Here is a 17,535-nt window from a genome sequence, read left to right on the forward strand (position 1 = left end):
TGGATTTGGGACCAAGAACAGGCTTCCTGCCTCCACAGTGCCTCTCTAGACCTTGCAGGTCTTCTTGTAATCCAGGCCCCGAACTCACTGACAATTGCACTAACAACAGTTACAGCTTTAATGTGAGAGCTAACTTATATAAAGCTACAGTGTACCAGGTGCCTTGCTGAGTGTGACCCAGAGATCTAAGTCCCCATGACAGCCCTGTGACCCGGGCACCATCATGTCCCAGCGATGGGCTTTGGGAGAAGTTGGACGGTGGTCGGGTAGCCAAGAGTGTCAGCTGGCTACGGTAGTTGTGAGGTAAGCAAGGGATAGGATGCCAAGGATCCTAAGTAACTCAGAGCTGGCGGGACCATGGCCTGCATACTGATCTTCACACAGCACGGGAGGAGTCTGAGTGATTTAGAGAATGCATTGGTCCCAGAAGGAAAATGAGGAAAGAAAGCTTGGCCAGGGTTGACCGTCTGAGCAGGGGTGGACTCGGGTCCAGGTGTACTTGGGCTAGAGGATGCTTAGCCTAGGTAAAGGCGGTCAGGGCACTAAAAACCAGGCTTGGGAATCGCTTGGGAGAAAGAAGCAGCTCTTATTCTGAGGCCATTGGGTTTTTGGGGAGAATTCCATTTAGCCATTGGCTGCACCAATAGCAGGAGGTCGGGTCTCCCCAAGAGAAGGCTAGACCTGTTCTCCCTGTATTCTTGGGGCTCTCCCTTTGGGCTGTTTCAGTTTCTATTCCTTTGTCTCCAAGTCCCTACACATAGAACCTCCTTGTCCCATCAACTTTGGCCTGTAGCAGACACTCCAGGGAAGAACCCACATCTTAGTATTCTAGGAAAGCCAGCCAGAGGAGGGGGAGAGAGGGCCAGGTGTATTCTACTTCCCTCTAAAATATCTTGAGTCCCCGTCCATTTCTTTAGGTCACAGAGTCTGGAGTGGAAAGCTGGAGTTGGTCAGGCAAGAGCAAGTAGGTAACCCTGGCCTACCTTTTTGTTTCTCCGTGTTGCTTATAAGGATGGAGGCTGTGTTGGTTGGTCCCACTGCAGTCTGCATCAGGACCTCTTCTGTGGCATCCCACAACTCCCCTCCCCGCCGTCCCCCCCCCCATTATAAAGAATAAAATTCGCCCTTCCTCCCGTAGTCTGTTTCTCTCTTACACCACTCCGTCCCCCTGCGAGCCGCTCGGGCTGGTGATGCGAGGTCTTGGGATTTGGTCATGGTGGAGGCAGAGAATCACTCTCCTTCACTGTATGGCTTTGGACAAGTTGCTTTCTTTTTGATGGCCTCAGTTTCTTCAGATGTAAAACCAGAGATATCAGGCTGCAGCTTGTGAATAGTTTGGTTCTGTATGCTTCACCGGCTACTGTCGCTGCCCACACTTTCCGGCAGTGACAGGGCATGACCTGCCTGTTACCTGGAGTGCAATAATCAACCTAGAAATCTTGTTGACAAAGCTGAGGGCAGAGTTTCCACTGGAAAAAAAAAAGCAGCTTGCAGGAATAATTGTTGTGATAAGAAGTGGAAATATATCTAAGTAAGCAATGTACCTCCTGCCCCATGGCCTGGGGGCTTGTGGGTTTCTGCCTCAACTCCAAGAAGCTGCCAGTGCTCCCAAGAGTGACAGAACAAGAAAAAATCCTGGTGAATGGCCTGTGGAGTGGGAGTTTATAGCCCGGTTTCTATGGAGTGACCTGCCAACCCTTGACATTGAATGGGTGTCAGCTCATGACCTTTATCAAATTCTCCAAGGTGACGTCTATTCCCCAAAGGGATGATTAAGAAACACTCTCAGGGCTAGAGTCCTTCCTGCAGCTGCTAGGCTATCACTTCATTTCCTATCATTCAGTCAGTCATTAACTAGTTAGTATACTTCACGCATTTTCTTAGAGCTGCACTGCTAGGCCAGCCTCCTCTGTTATCAACAGAACCGAAGAGGAAGGAGGTAGGCAGGCTTGGTAGAGCTTATCCAGCTGTTCGCACTCTCCCACGGAGTCCTTTTCGTGGGCTGGAAACTTTTCTCCAGGCAAAAGCCACAAAGGCAGATGCTGTTCGCACTCACCACCTCACTTACTGCCCTGTGGGAATCAAGATTATACCTGGACAGTTTATGTATTCTAAATCAAATTAAGTGTAGCCCAGGCCAGTTTCCTCTGCTTCTCGCTTGTACCCTCATTCACATAGACATTGTACATTTTTCTATTTTTTTAAGACAGTTTTTCAGAAGTGGAAGAAAGGGCCCCTTTTCTTATTTGCATAATGGCTCCCTGTGGTGGCCCTGCCAACCCCTCCTCTGGAGAAGCTGTGGGAATGGCCTTGTAGGTGCATCTCAAGTCCTTAGACGGCTGCAAAGAGCTGGTATAGCACTGGTGATTTAAGCGACAGAGGCTATGTCATCTGTGCATGATGAAGAACTTTCTAAGAATAGAGCCATCCAAAGGGAGTGGATTGCCATAGGAGATATTCTCCACCAGAAAAAAATATTCAAACGCAGGCTAGAAAAGTGGATAGGGGAGGGGATTTAAGATAATTGGACTAGGTAGTGTTAAGTTCCCTTCGTATCTTGAGATGTTCTGAGAGGACTGGTATCTATCGAGTTTTACTTTGGACATTGTAGTCTGCAGAAAATAATTTCCAACCACTCTCACCCACATTTAAAATATGGAGGATCTGGGGAGACAATAGGGACAAGAAATAGTTTGGACACGTTCTATTTATGCAGGGTACACTTCCTCTCCCCTTGCCCTCATTTTCATTCTATTTCCTCTTCAGCTTCTTCTGGGAGGTAACGCTGAGACTATTCTGGAAAAAGAATGTGGCTATATGTTGGGGTTAGCGAAGAAAGACGAAAGAGCATGATCATAGCTAGCCATTAGATTGCTGTGCCAGAGTTGCGCTAGAATAAGAAGATGACGAATAAAAAGTAAGGTAGTTCATACGGTGTGCAGCACTCTGTGGGCAGAGTTGAAAGAATGGTGAAATGAGAACAGCAGGAAAGGGTATGCACGCATGTGTGCAGTCGTGACTGGTGTCCACACAGGCCTATCTACTCCAGAGAGAGTGTGCCAATTTTAGGAAGAAGAATTTTCTTCCCCTCTGCTGGGACATCACTTAGCGATCCATATCTTTCTAGAAGAGGGGACTTTGAGCCAATGTCAACAATTGGAAAGCCCTGTTTTGTTCACACCAGTCCCAACAAGGCTGAGCAGGGCTCCCTCTCCTGGGCTCCATTCTCCAGGGGGCTCAGATAGGGTCACATCACTCATGCTCTTCCTGCCCATTAGCATCCAAGGGTGAGTGGACTTCACTTGGCGCTCACATGCACATTGGGGCTCATCTGGTTATTGGAGAGGCCAGGGAGAAAGATCAGTCAGGGAATCTCACATCCCGAGTGGTCTTATGGCCTCATCACGAGGGCAATTCCAGCCTTGGAGTCGATACTTTCAGAGCTGAAAAGGCCCTTAGAGGTCAGACCACTCTTCTACCACTTGTCCTCCCAGAGTCACAGCTAAACCACCCTCAGGACTCTGAGCAGGATCTAGTGAATGTAGTGGGGTTAACCTTAGCCCAGCGGCACTTTGATCCTTGTTTTGGGGGCTCTGCCCAGAATACCCTGCAGCTACCACCCCATGAGGCTGTCCTGGTGAGACTCTGCCCAGGGATGCCCATTTACCAGAAGCCACTGGAAGATGGGCGCCTTCTGAGCTGATAGACAGATGTGTAGGAGAGGCAGTGGTTGTGGCTTTGGTGACTGAAAGGAAATGCGTTATCTCTTCATTTCTTGTTAAGATGAGGTCTGGCCTGGGGTCAGGCTCTGGCAGGGGTTTGATGTGGGATGCAGACCCTGGGGGACTGGATGCCAGGGACTTTCTGCAGAGCTGAGTTCTGCCGCCTCTGCTTCCCTGTGGCTCTGTGCTGAGGCTTCGGGTATTTCTAAAGCAGAGGTGGGCGGGAGTTGCTCTGGGGGCAGCCCCGGCAAAACAGTGGGATGTTCTGTATACTCAAAACATGAATTGGGGGTGTGGTGGGAGGGGTTATGATATGGCAAAGGAGGCTGGTATTAAGCATTTTTTTCCACTTGTCCCCCCTTTTTTTTTTTACCCTATGTCTTTGCCCCACTTCCCATGCTGTTGGACCTATAGGCTAAATCTAAGATAATAGCTCCATCGAGGATCATCCAGTAGTGCACAGCTACATAGGGGAGGGAGGCCAGTCTGTAGAATGGGGCTTTCTAAATAAGAAGGAGAGGCTAGCAGAAAGGGGGTCCTGGCCGAGACCCGCCATCCTCTGGTCTTAGGTAGAACCTCAGTAGGAAAAGCACTGTGATATTCTTCTCTCATGGCCTGGGGATTGTTTTTCCCACTGCTCTCTGACTCAGTGGAAGTGATAGGTATCCAAGGCTTAGGGTTGGGAACATGACAGATATTTCCATTGGGAAAGGCAGCAGAGTGGAGACTTGGGATCTAAACTGCACAGGTTCGAATCTGGGCTCCAGAGACAATGAACTTCTCCGTGTCTCAGTTTTCCATGCCTAAAATGGGGATAATAACAATATTTGCCTGTGAGATTGTCGTGAGGATTAAATGAGTGATAGTGTCTGCACTGATGATTATCACTAGAATGGGAGGAGTGAGCAGGAGGCCAGGGACACACTTGAGCATGGCAGTCAGCCTGTCCTTGTTTGGCCCCCGGCACCACCACTTGCCTGACCACAGAACCTTTGGTAAGTCACTCGAAGTGCGCTGGACTTCGGTTTTGCCGTCTGTAAAATAAAGCTGCCCCTCAACTCACAAGATGGTATCAGGCTTACATGAGAGCATGTGTGCGAGCCTAGCAGGCCAGCACAGAGTCGACACCCTGCAGACTTTATTTTTCAAACTCAGGGGTGGCGGTCTACCAGAGTCTGATGTCTGACTTCTGAAAATCTTAGCGGTTGAGGACAGGAAAGCAGTGGTCCTTTCCGTTCCCCCTTGGCCCTCACCTCAGGGCTCTGAGGAACAAACAGGGGGTCTGGGAAGTGGACAAAGCCATAAGGTAGAATCCCAAAGAGTGTGATCGGCAGGGGCCTTGGGCAATACAAGTGGAGGAAACAAAGGAGAACCTGGCTGAGGGGTTGGTGACAACATGCCTGTCCCTAGTAGGTATACCTCATTCCACCCAAGGTCCTTGGGAGTGGGTTAGCCTAGCTCGGGTTACCTCAGCGCATAATCCAATGACATTTTCTTTGGATGTTCCATATAGGCTGGCAGTGACCCAGTGGCAAATGGACATAATGGGTTGGCAGTCCTAGAACTGGGCCCAAGTCTTGGAAGCCCCTTCCCTGTCTAGTTGGGCCACTAGGAGACAGAGAAACAAAAGTTAGGGGTCTAGAACTTCCCCATCTGGGGTTTGGCTTAAAGGTCTTCTCCAGGCTTCAGAGTCAGGCACCCACATATCTATATACCTTCCCAGCCACCTCCTGTTGGCATCGGTGAAGGAAGGGTGTGTGTGTGCGTGTGTGTGTGTATATCTGTCTCTATGGGCAGATAAACAGGGCTGGGTGTGGGTGGAAGTGAGGAGGGTGAAATTCTGCCAGCCCCACCTTGGTGACCCATTATGCCACTAAAACCCAGAGTCTGGGCCGCAGAGTCACCTTCAGCCCTTTCGGAAGCCCAGGGGTGTCGAGCACGTCTGGGGAAGAGCTAAAAGTGGCGGAAAACATCCTGTTTGAAAGCAGCGCATGGCCGTATGTAGCCTTTGCGGCACCGGCTCCGCCTAGACCTAGTCTCCACAGCAGGAGATCCCCAGACACCTGTCTTTGAAGCCGTCCCAACAGGCCAGGCCCCGGACCATGTCCCAGCCCTAACAGCTCCCAGCTCCCCAAGGCTCCTCTGTGTCCTGTGTGGAGCACCCATCTCCTTCCCGCCCTCGGCAGTGGGCCAGGCCACCCTGTGGCTCTGCTTCTCTGAGCACCCCTCAAATCTGGGACTGGGACCTTGGGAGTGGAGGTACCCCCTTAGAAAGAAGCCCTCCTTCCTCTCGACACCCTCTGCTGTGACAGGGGAACCTCCAGCAAGGAAGCTGTTTTCATTGCCCTCGCTGCTCCTTGCTACTCCCTGCCTCAAGGGAGGGCCACTCCTGGCTCCCGCCCCTCGCCCCTGCCAGTGATGACTCTGCACACTTGTCCTCAACAAATCACTTCCGTCAAGTTTCAGTCCGTGATGTGGGGACTGGTGTCCCTGGAAAGAGCCTCTCTCACCCGCGTATTGGGCTCCTTAGAGGACCGCCTATGGGGTCAGTATTGAGCTGTAGACAAATTGTTTCCCTTTTTTCATTTCAGAGTTCTTGTGATCGAAAGTATCCGTGAGACCTCACAGAAGGGCACCCCTCGGCTCAGTTCATCTGCCCCCCTGCTCCTTTAGGTGGGTGTTTCTAACAAAATGCCAGGGAGGTTTTTTGTTTTCCAGGGGCAGGGTGGGCCACAGACGCGTGGTGGGCAGGGGAAGGAAGAGAATACTACCCTGGGCTTTGCACATGCGGGTCAGTCTGGTGTCAGCAGAATCTGCAGCAGCCCACAGCTGAGGCCCAGAGTCCCGTGAAGTGGTGGTGAGGGTGGTGCTCGGAGGGGCTCAGGAGGGAGGGGCCTGCTGACTCCTGGGCCGGGACCCCAGAGGGCCATCCAGCATGGTGCTGTTTCCTCTCCAGCTTCCATCTCTTTCTTTCTCCTGCCCCTCAGTCTCTACCCATGTGCCATTCCTGGGACTGCTCCTGGGCTGTACACGCCAGGGCCTCTTTACTACCTCTGGACTCTGGTCCTGGGCTCTGCCTTCTTGACAGTAGCAAATAACTCCAAGCAGTGCTGTTTTCTCTCAGCTGTTCATGGTGGGCCTCTGGCTGCCGGGCCCAACTCCCTGTCCTGCGGAACACAGTGCCTGGGCCCCAGCCCCAGGCCAGGAGTCTCCCCGATGTCAAGGCGGTCCCTTGCCCCCGCTATAGGGCGTCACTGCTGCCACTCTGTGGAATCGGTTGTTCCAACTCAGTTGCATCATAATCTCTCCTGATGAGGCCATGTGATGCTGAGCAATTCTTATGCTGATTTGACTGATATTCTCCCCACCCCCACATTTGATTTTTGTTTTTCCCCACCAAATCCACCAGATATTTGGTCGCCCGGATGACACAGACTCTGTGGCAACATCACGATGACTGGGAGTTGCGACATCTCAGCTGAACTGGGGTTAAGCCACAGGCATCCTAGACAGCTTCTCCTCTTGCCCCACCGTGGTGCTAGGCCTCTGGGATCCCTGCCCACATGTTAGATGTGCGTGTGTGATGCTCTAGAAGCCTGGGCATTCTGCCTGGATCTGGGATGGGTTATAGGGATACTGTTGACAGACCCACAGGCATTTTTTCTTTTATTTTTAATTGTTTTAAAATTAAATAAAATCTGTATATATAAAATGTTTTATGTATACAGATGACATATAAAACATAAAACGTGTTTTAATAATAATAATAATAAACCATATACCTACCACTTGAGGAAATAGAATGTGACTATTAAATGATGCCTCTACCTGCCCTTCCCCATCCCCATCTTATTCTCTCAAAGGTTTCTGATAATCATTGCCTTGTTCCTTTTTTTATGTCTCTCTCTCTCTTCTCTCTATATTATATTAATATTATAGTTTAACAAATATTAACCTAGCTGTGATAGTGTCACTATTATTAAAGTTTCCAGAAAAAGAAAAGCCGAAGGAGCAAGTTAGGGGATCTGCTACATCTGTGTGTGGTCAAGGTCCCCTCTACCCCGTTGGGACTGACAATGCCATATCCTTGTCTGTCCCACTTCCTTCCCTTGGCTTGAAGCTCTTTGTGGAATTAAAAAAAAATTTAAGTGTTTGTTTTATACATGTCACAATCGTGGTTTCTAGAGATACCTCAAGATTCAGGTTTCTCTGGGCCTCACTTGTAAAGGGAGTGATAATAGCACTTAGCTCATTGAGGTAAGTTTCGTGAAGAAGAAATTAAATAAGACGTTCCTATGCTTTGATGTGCCAAACCCTGGCCCAGAGATCGTGGGCCTCATCATGGAAAAGAAGCTCAGAGCCTCCTTGGGGGTGGGGGGTGGGTTGGGGTGGGGGAGCACGTGATACCATTGGTGGGAGGGGGCAGGTGCTTATCCCCTCATTACTGTCCTCTATTATTTTTCTTCTGACCTGAGGGACCCTCCTGCCATGGGCCAAGGGGCCGCTTGTGAGGACTCAGATCAGATTGGGAGGCACCAGGGTTTGAAGCCATTTTAGGGAGGCCTGAGGTACCCCAAGAGCAGCTCTGAGCCTGACAGCAGTTGGGATCAAAGGCGGCAGGTGAAGCAGCAGCAGCAGGTAAAGCCAAGGGCCCGGTTCGCCTAATGGATAAGTTGCTTCCTGAGAAGGATTTCTCAAAGCTGTTATATTTTGTTCTCTCTATTTCTTTTCCCCTATCCACGAGTGTGAAATCTATCTCTAAATGATAATGCTTATTTATAGAAGCCATCTCTGAAAACAAAATTCGTACTCAGAAGGGTGTTCAAAACAATGTGTTAAATGTATAAGGGGTAAAAAAAGAAGGAAGAGACTTTGATTGCCCCGGTACCAGCACAGCAAGGGCACCATTCCTGTTAGTCCTGAGGAGCTGGGACTGGAATGACAAGAGCTCCGATGTGGGCATGTAAGTCCTTTATTCCCCTAGCCCTCGAGAAAAGAGGGGTTGAGGGCTTCTCTTTGGATGTGAGGTCCGAGGCTGTTGGTGGTCTTCCCTTTCCTCCTGGAGCAGGGCACTGGGCGGGGCAGAGGCTTCGGACCTGCTGCAGGTCCGCTTCTGAGGTGGAGCTGATGCCAGTGGTATGCGTATCTTCATTCACATAATCCTTCCTCATACCCTATAAAGTAAAATGCCATTCTTCTGAAGAGGGCAGTGGCACACAAAAAAACTAGTCACTTCACCCAAAGTAGCCCAGCTTGTAAGTGGCAGATGCAACCTTTGAACCCAGGCAGTTTGATTCTAAGCTATGCGATGAATGGGTTCACCACAGTGCCCCGCCCCCAGGTTGCACTCCAGACTTGGGAAAGGGAATCCTGCTTCTGCTCATGGCCAGCAGAGTGACAGGAGGATAATCTGGGAGTATGGAGAGTCATTGTAGAGAGGGCACCAAAGAAATCCTGCTCTGACCTGGGGCCTGGGGAGCTGCCCGGTTTTGCTGCACTCCCAGGCAAATGGGGGCAGGGGGGATGTAGAGGGTGCCAGCTGGCCCTGGCACTGACTCCCACTCCAGCCGTGGCCTGCTTGCTGTTGTTGCAGGGATGGAGGCGATGGCAGCCAGCACTTCCCTGTCTGACCCTGACGACTTTGACCGAAACGTGCCTCGAATCTGTGGAGTGTGCGGAGACCGAGCCACAGGCTTTCACTTCAACGCTATGACTTGTGAAGGCTGCAAAGGCTTCTTCAGGTGAGTCCTCCCCAAGAGCAAGAAGGAGAGGAAGCAAGATTCCCCATGAAGAGAACTCTTGCATTTTCTGTGTCTCCTTCTTTACCATGCCCATGGAACATGCAGCTCTCACACCCACTGGGAACGACAGGATCTTGCTGAGGGGTACCTTCTTCCTCCTCAGTCCTCATTCCAGCTGTGTCCTCTGACCCTCTCAGAAATCTTTTTCTTGAGGTCACTGTGTAGGTTTCCATCTTTCCATTACCCCATGGTCTCACAGCCCTCTGCACTAACTCATGTGTCTATCTTTCCAGCGTGAACACTCTCCCCAGTTGAGGTTAACGGCTTCCAAATTTAAGAGACAGGCATGTCCTTGGGAAATCCCAGAAACTTGGCCTCAGAGCTTGCCTTCTTGTCTAAATCAAACTGTTTCTTGGAACAAGGGAAAGTGCACTCCTGGTCGGACCTCCACACTCAATCCATGCCCATATCCTCACTTCGCTTGTCCAGGTCAGAAAGCCAACTTCGGAATGCCCAGGCTTTGTCAATCACGTGCCAGCATTCCTGTTTGGTCAGTGCCAGTTTCTCTACCCGCAACTTCTTCTCTTTTTCTGTGAGCCCAGCATTACCAGTACGAACAGTGTGGGGAAAGTACTGGAAAGGCCAAAGAAAGCAGGTTCCATCCAAGGCCAGGAAGGGAAGACGAAAAAGTGACAGGACTGGGACCCATGAAGAATTAGCATATATTGGAGGGAGAGAAGACTAGAAGTAGGCACCCAGAAAAGAGGTCTGTACAATAGTCTTGACGGGAGGTAGGTAAAGGGAAGGACAGGGCTGTAGCCATCAGGAGCGGGTTGAACAAATCAAGTCCAGAACAAGGACGTGGAGATCGACTTGGCCCTCTGAACTGAAGGGCTCTCCGCTATGAGGACACCGTGAATCTGAGGCCTGGGGACCTATGTGGTGCTCCCTCCAGTTCTCTGAACACAGGTTCCCAGCTCACTTGCCCTCTGTCCCGGGAACAAGCAGAGTTTCATTGCCTTGAGCAATCGCTGGGCATCGGCGTTTCTGTGGGTGCTAATTGCCTGTTTGGCCTGGCATGGGTTGCCAGCTTGGCTTCCTGGCACCTCACTCCCAGCTTGGGGAACCAGACCAGCAGCATCACTGGCTTCAGGTCTGTTGCCATGTCTCTTGTTCCTCTGATGTGAAGCCTACGCTTCCTACAGGGTTGGCCTTCCAGGGTCTGGGCTGTGTGTCTCAGGTGCCCCCTGAAGCCTTTCCTGCCGGGGGCCTGGGAATGGGAAGCTACTGCTGAATGATAATGGAGACAGAATCTGGGCGCACGCATCAAGGCCTGCTTCCTACTGTACATACAACCAGTCAGAAATGTGTAGGTTGTAACTGCTGGCCATGTCATTAATTAATTGTGTGTCCTTGCTCAAATCTCTTGACTGCTCTACGTTTCAGTTACTTCAACTAACCACATGGTGCATTAATATCTAATCTCTCTACTCTATTGAGTTAATTTGAGGATGGACAAAATGACATATAAACGTGTTTTGAAAAACATAAAGTACAATATAAGGATACTATTTTTGAGTCTGTTGGATCAACACTGATGTTCTTAGTAGAACTCCGCCCTAATAAAATAAACAAAAATCTCTCCAGCCATTCATGCTCCTTTCATGTTTTCTTTCCCACACTCCCTCACAGATTTTAATGAGCATCTATGATCCAGGCATTGGGCTAGCAGCTGGCAATATAGAGACTCTCACCAAAGGTCACGTCTCACCCCTCTACAAACCAAAGGCCTTCAACAGCTCTCGGAGCTGTTTGATTAATTCATGGACTCCACCCCCAAATCCGCTCTCTTCTTAGGCCACCTACCTGGGGTCAGCTCTGGAAGATGGGCCCCTTAGATGGCTGCTGGCTGGGTTCTGACACGCTGGAGGGTCAGTTCCTCACTAGAGTAGCTCTGACATCTGTGCACCTGTGCTTGCTGCCCTCAGACACACTTCTAGGCTCTGAATCCTTGGGACAGGACCATGTTAGGCATCTAGGCGGAGAGAAAGCTTCCCTCATACCCAGGGCCAAGTGTGGGAGATGGCAAATGGACAAGAATGGCACTTTGTACAACCAGGTCACCAGAGACCAACAGTGTGGCTGTTGTTTTTTCAGTGGTCACAGTAAGCTACCATAACCCACCTTAGCCCCATTCTCCAAGACCCCTTAGAGTCTGTTGCTGGCTGATGGCCACAATCCCGGTCTGCAAGGCCTGGCATTATGGATAGTAGGCTGCTTTTATCTTGTTACCCTGTCCTCGATCTACCTTGCATCTTTACTATCCCTGTCTTGATGACTGAGCCAGGCTGCATTTTCTGAAGCGCCAACATCTCTGTTGTTGTTGGGCTTGAATTTTATTTGATACACACACACACAGGCACGCACACACACACACACACACGCACACATACACACACACGCACACATACATATGCGCGCGCGCACACACACATACACACACACACAGTTGATCCTCATCTGTGATTCCGTATTTGCAAATTTACCCACCCTCTAAAATTCACTTGTAATTCCAAAATCAATACTTATAGCGTTTTTGTGGTCATTTGTGGACATGCACGGAGTGGTGAAAAATTTGAGCCTCCTGATGCACACGTTCCCAGCTGAGGCTCACCCGGATGACGTTCTGCCTTCTGCTTTAACCCTCATGCTATAAACCAGTGTCCTTTGTGCGATCTGCTTAGTGACATTTTTTTCTTTTTGCATGTTTGTACTTTTTGACAGTGATTTTACTGTTTAAGATGGCCCCCAAGCATGGTGCCAAAGTGCTGTCAAGTTTCCCTACGTGCAAGAAAGCTGTGATGTGCTTTACAGAGAAAATATAGGTGTTAGATAAGCTTTTTTCAGGCATGAACTATACTACTATTGGATGTGAGTTCAATGTTAATAAATCCATCCTACTCCCTTGTTTGTCCTTTGAACAGCTTCTGCTTCATGCTCGTGGGCTTTTGGGGGCATGATTTTGACTGCTGCTCTCTCCTGGATTGAGATCCAGTAGATTGACAGTGAGGACCGTAATGTATAAGAATACCAGAGGCTTTGAAATCCAACAGATCTTGACTCTAATCTCAGCTTTCACACTTATTAGCTGTGAGACATGAAGCAAGTGATTTAACTTCCAGTGCCTTTTCTCATCAAGTGTAAAATAGAGATGATACCTATTCAGAAAGAGTGTTGAGAGAGCGTTGGAGAGAATATGTGAATGACTGGCATAGAAGGCTCTCAGTAAGTGGTAGCAATTATCGTCCCTTTTAAATTAGTTTCTGAGAACAGATAATCCTTTCCTCTCCTCTTTCATGGGACCTGGAATGTCTGTGACCGTGACGTGTCAGAAGAGTCTCTGAGAAAAGATCCCTGAACAGAAGGAGTTAAATATCAAGTGCGGAAAAGAAAAGGCTGGGCCAGGGAGCTCTGAGAGACTTTCATGTCAGTTAGAGGCTCAGTGGGACCTGGCTGGTGCTCAGAGAAACTGGAAAATGGTCCAGAAAATTGTCGCCATAACTCGCAGAAGGGCTGTGTGTCTGGACAGCGGGAGCAACAACAAGCTACAGTATGTTTTGAGCCTCTGCCGCATGCAGAACCTGCACTAGACACCCAGAGGGCAGGTCTGAGACGTGGTGTCAGCTCCCAGGTTCTCAGCTTCTCCGTGGGGCGGTTAAACACTGCCTTCTCCAGCCACCCTTCAGCGCTCCCTCCCGCCGCCCCTCCCTGCCAGCTTCTCTCTCCCCTTTACTGAGTGCTTCCTTTGTGCCAGGTCCTGCTTCCTTTAGTTAGTTAATCCTTACAATGACCCCTTCTGTATGGTTGCTTCCATTTTACTGATGTGGAAACTGAGGCATGGGGGAATTACGTAAATTGCCCAAGGTTGTACATAGGGATTTAAACCCAAACAGATTGATCTAACCAAAGCCCATATTTTCTTTTAAATTGTTACATAGTTATAGTGGGTGGTAGATTGTGTGTGTGTGTGTGTGTGTGTGTGTGTGTGTGTGTGAATAACCCCTGTGTGTATGGTTAAAAAAGAAAAAGATGCAAACAGTTCAAAAGGGCATATGAGTGAAAAGTAAATCTCCTCAACTCAATTCTCGGGTCCTAACATCCTCCATGGAAGCCGTCACTGCTACCAGCTCCTGGTGTTCGCTTTTGGATTCTTTATATAAAAGTGTGTGTATGAGAGGGGAGGGGTGTACTTTACTCACCTTCCTGCGCCTTGCTTTTATCTCGTAAAGAACGTCTCTTCAAGCCTGTTCCCACTTCAGCGTTCTTCCTTTGTCCTGTTTGCAGTCGTCGCTTCGTGTGGCTGTACTCTGACATGATGAACCGGGAAGGCCTCCACCGATGGGCGTTTAGTTTCCATCCTCTGCTTCTCCAGGCAGTGCTGCAGAAACCACCCCACTGCGTGTTTCTTTGGGCACATGGGCTGATTTACCTACAAAATGAATTCCCGGAAGTAGACTTATCGTGTTAAAGCCTCTGTGCATTTTACATGTTGGCAGATATTGCCAAATTGTCCTCCAAAAGAAGAGACCTGTGCTCTTTACCACAGTGGTAGCCTACCTTCCTTTAAAGTTGATTTTTAAATCAAATTTGATGCCACCACATACAGATGTGCTATGTAGGTTCCATCTATCAGACCACACAGCTCCATCCATTGAGTCCTGTATCCAGACTGGGCTCTAAGATTTCTGTGACACTTGGAGCTGCAGTGGAGATGAAGCCTAGAGCTGGTACTTGGCCCCAGGCTTGGGTTTTACAAGGTGTGTCTCTGCTGGCAGAGTCGCCAACTAAAGAAGGACCCTACTGTCCCAGGCCTGAGACTTTGGCCCCAGGCCCTTCATGGTCTTATGGACTGCTTGTCTCTTGTGTTTTGATGAACTAGTCTCTGGCAATGTCCTTTTCCACCCCTGACTTTCTAGAAACTGTGTCTATATTTAGCCTGGTTGCACCACCTCTACCCCGTGTCTTAGCAGAGGTATAATTTCCAACCATTTAGAAGATGACAGTGTCCAGGCTCAGAGCAGTGGAGGCAACAGGCTCCCAGGGAAACCCAAGGCTCTTGTTTCTTGAAACCGAACGAGCTCTCAGGCAATTAGTGCTGAGAGGAGGGCAGGGCAGGGTGTGGATCTTCAGGACAAAGCACAGAGCCAGGGCTGGCCAGTCTGGCTGCCCTGACTCCTCGTGGGCAGTGGCTAGGTGACAGCCACATGGGTGGAAGTGCCCTTAGAAGGCAAGAGAACAGGGAAGAGCTAGGCCTTGGAGCCCACGGGACCTGTGTCCCGGCCAACAATCGTGCTGGCCCAGACCTGAAAGGCAGCTCTGGGATCCAGGCTCCGGGAAGAACCTGGGTCTGCCTGCTGGAGCTGGTGAGGGAGCTTTGCAACCCCCACACTCCAGAGCTGACCCACACTCCAGAGCCTGATGACGTTCTGAATGGCAGTGTTCTACAGGGCATGGATAAGCTCTGTCTTCTCAGCTGCAAGGCCGGGGCCTTTCCACTGATTCTGAATTTAGAGGAGCCTAGGAAGAGCTGCTTACTGTATTTTTTTTTTAATAATAATAATTTAAGAGCTTTGCAAGTTTACATGCTGCTTTCTGCATTGCTCAAATAATGTAGAGACACACTGCAAGGTTGGTGGACTTTGGGGCAAGGTGTGGCAAAGGGCAAAAGGCATAGGCAGCATTCTTACCACGTGTCTGGGCCCTGCTGTGAGAACCTGTCCTTGGCCAGGAGGACTTTTAACCTTTTCTTCCCCCCCTTCCCTCTTTTTCACTCTCCCTTCTTTCTTCTTCCGCCTCCTCCTCTTCCTCTTTTTCTTAATATTCTGGAGCTTCACACTACAACTATAAAGGTGGAAGCAGGAGCACAGTTTTCTCACCTGGTATTTTTTTTAGTCCAGCTCTGCATTCTTTTGGATTCTTACCTCAGCCTCGCTAGAGTCCACTCCTGTTGTCAGGCCACAATGGCTGAACAGCTGTCTCAAACTCTCCTGTGTGGGGAAGCCTGAGATTAGGCTTCAGATTTACAGGATGAGAAAGATGGCAAAGTTCCAAAATCTTTTTCCAAGCAACCTTGCAGTTGGGGGAGGTGACCACTGGTGAGGGTCAGAGGCAGGAGAGGTGGGCCTCTGAAGGACACCAGCCTCCCTTCTGGGACCTTGGAGCACTCTCAGCCCCCAGTACAGACAGGGCTGTCAAGAGGCTTTGGCTCATATGTCTAGAGGTGCCTCGTGTAGGTGCTCTCTTGGTGCCCATGGCTCTGGAGGATTAACATGAAGAGCTCTGAGCCTGACAGGACTGTGGGTAGGAGGACAGAGCAACCCCTTAGCCCCCAGGGAAAATGCCTGGTTGTTAAAAAAGGAAGGAAGGAAGGAAGGGGGGGGGAGAGAGAGGAGAGAGAGAGAAGAGAGAACGCAGAGACGAAAGAAACGAAGAACAAGAACGAAAGAAAGAAAGAAATACAAAATAAGAAAGACAGCACGAAAGCCTGTAGTCGGTAGGAAGGAAGGAAGGAAGGAAGGAAGGAAGGAAGGAAGGAAGGAGAGTTTTCTCTGAATTAAAAACTTCTGGTCTTTGAGTAGATATAGAGAATCATGGGCATTCTGGGGCCTGAGTGTTTGTGGTAACAAGTGGAGCCTCAAGATTCCTACAAAGTGGACAGGAATAAGAGGGGGAACCAATCTCACATCCTGGAGAGTACGATCTCACAGGATGTAGATAGCTACATCCTATGGTGACGATAGCATGTCATTTTGGGGTGGCAGTAACAGTGCCCAAGGTACTTCCACACTCTCCTGTCCCTCCGGAAAGCTGTAGTAGCGATATGGAGGCTCGAGGAGAAAGGCTTCTATTTCTATAAAGGCGGGTGAAAGCCTGGTATACAGTCTCTCCCTGGGAAATCACCGCAGGGGCAGGATGTGGCCTTCGGTGGACTGGACTCAGGGCTAGACCACCCCCAATAGCCTAGGCTACTTCACCTCCCTGTATAGCCCAGTCTGTGGTTGTCCCCTTTGGTAATGAGGGTTGTGAGAGGCAGGGACAGGGCCAAGATCCAAATCCAAGAGAGTTACTTCCTGGACCACCAGATTGTCCTTCGCTTTGAGCTATGCTCAAGGGCCAGTTGCCTGGAGCCGTCTGCCTGTGGACTCATCCTCACCGAGCACCTTGAGTTTCCAGCGTTGCAACAATATGTTCAATCTAGGAAGCTAAAAGCTGAGCCTCACATCTTTAAGGATCCCAAACTGGAAGCCTTCGCTTCTTGCTGAATCACCTCACTGATAAGTTTCTTTGCTTCAGTGGTACCATCCATAAAATGAAGGGGTACAGCAATGGTCTCTTGAGTCCTCTAAGGATCTCAGAGTCGAACTACCTGCCGGCAGAGCCGTTCCTCTGGCTGCTCCTCCCCATCCCATGGGTCAGGTTGTTTTGATCCCCATCTGTCCACGTCGACTGATGAATGTGTTTGTCCTGAACCCTATGTTTCTCCTTGTGAACGTGAACAGTAAGTCATTTTTTCACCAAGAAACATGAGTGTGTGGCATCTGGAGAAGACGATATCACCAGCTCATCTCAGGGAGAGGAAAAGATTTGGCCTGGGCCTTTGCTTCTAAAGCTTGGGCCTCTCCACAGCTCCTTGGAAGATGCTGCTGCTCACAAAGTGATTCTGCCACCACCTTTCCCCAGCTAAATTTTGTCACCTGTCCTAGGGCAAAAAAGTGGTGCTTCCCTTTGCCAGGACTGGAGAGAGTAGTAGGAGCCTCCAGGACATGAATGATGGGAAGCCTCTGCAGAGGGGTCCTTTATACAGCCTCTCGGCATCCCTTGTGGTGTGGCTGGCAGCAGGAGAAGAAGCCAGAATTAGGGAAATGAACTTACACACACACACTCTTTGACAGTGGATATGGAGGGTGGGGCAGCTTCTTCCTAGTTAAGAACCTTTGACAATTTTCTGTTCCTACAGAACCCATGCTTCCTTGCCGTTCAGAAAGCCTAGGCCAGACCTCAGGGCTCCCACC

At 49.7% G+C, this 17,535-nt stretch overlaps 1 protein-coding gene across 3 annotated transcripts in view; it reads left to right on the plus strand.

The window, feature by feature from the left end:
• VDR (vitamin D receptor) overlaps nucleotides 1-17,535 on the plus strand; it is a 50,716-nt gene that overhangs the window by 13,570 nt on the left and 19,611 nt on the right. For 2 of the 3 annotated variants that reach the window (XM_016124514.2, XM_016124517.2), the window contains exons 2-3: nucleotides 6,314-6,395; nucleotides 9,316-9,463. In XM_016124514.2, the coding sequence (XP_015980000.1) occupies nucleotides 9,318-9,463 (146 nt within the window). In that variant the 5' untranslated portion in view covers nucleotides 6,314-6,395; nucleotides 9,316-9,317. Of the gene's footprint in view, nucleotides 1-6,313; nucleotides 6,396-9,312; nucleotides 9,464-17,535 lie in introns of those variants that run through there. The other variant, XM_016124518.2, reaches the window with a different exon arrangement.

This window comes from Rousettus aegyptiacus, unplaced genomic scaffold (assembly GCF_014176215.1).
Source record: "Rousettus aegyptiacus isolate mRouAeg1 unplaced genomic scaffold, mRouAeg1.p scaffold_m13_p_2, whole genome shotgun sequence".
In the NCBI taxonomy this organism is placed as follows: Eukaryota; Metazoa; Chordata; class Mammalia; order Chiroptera; family Pteropodidae; genus Rousettus; species Rousettus aegyptiacus.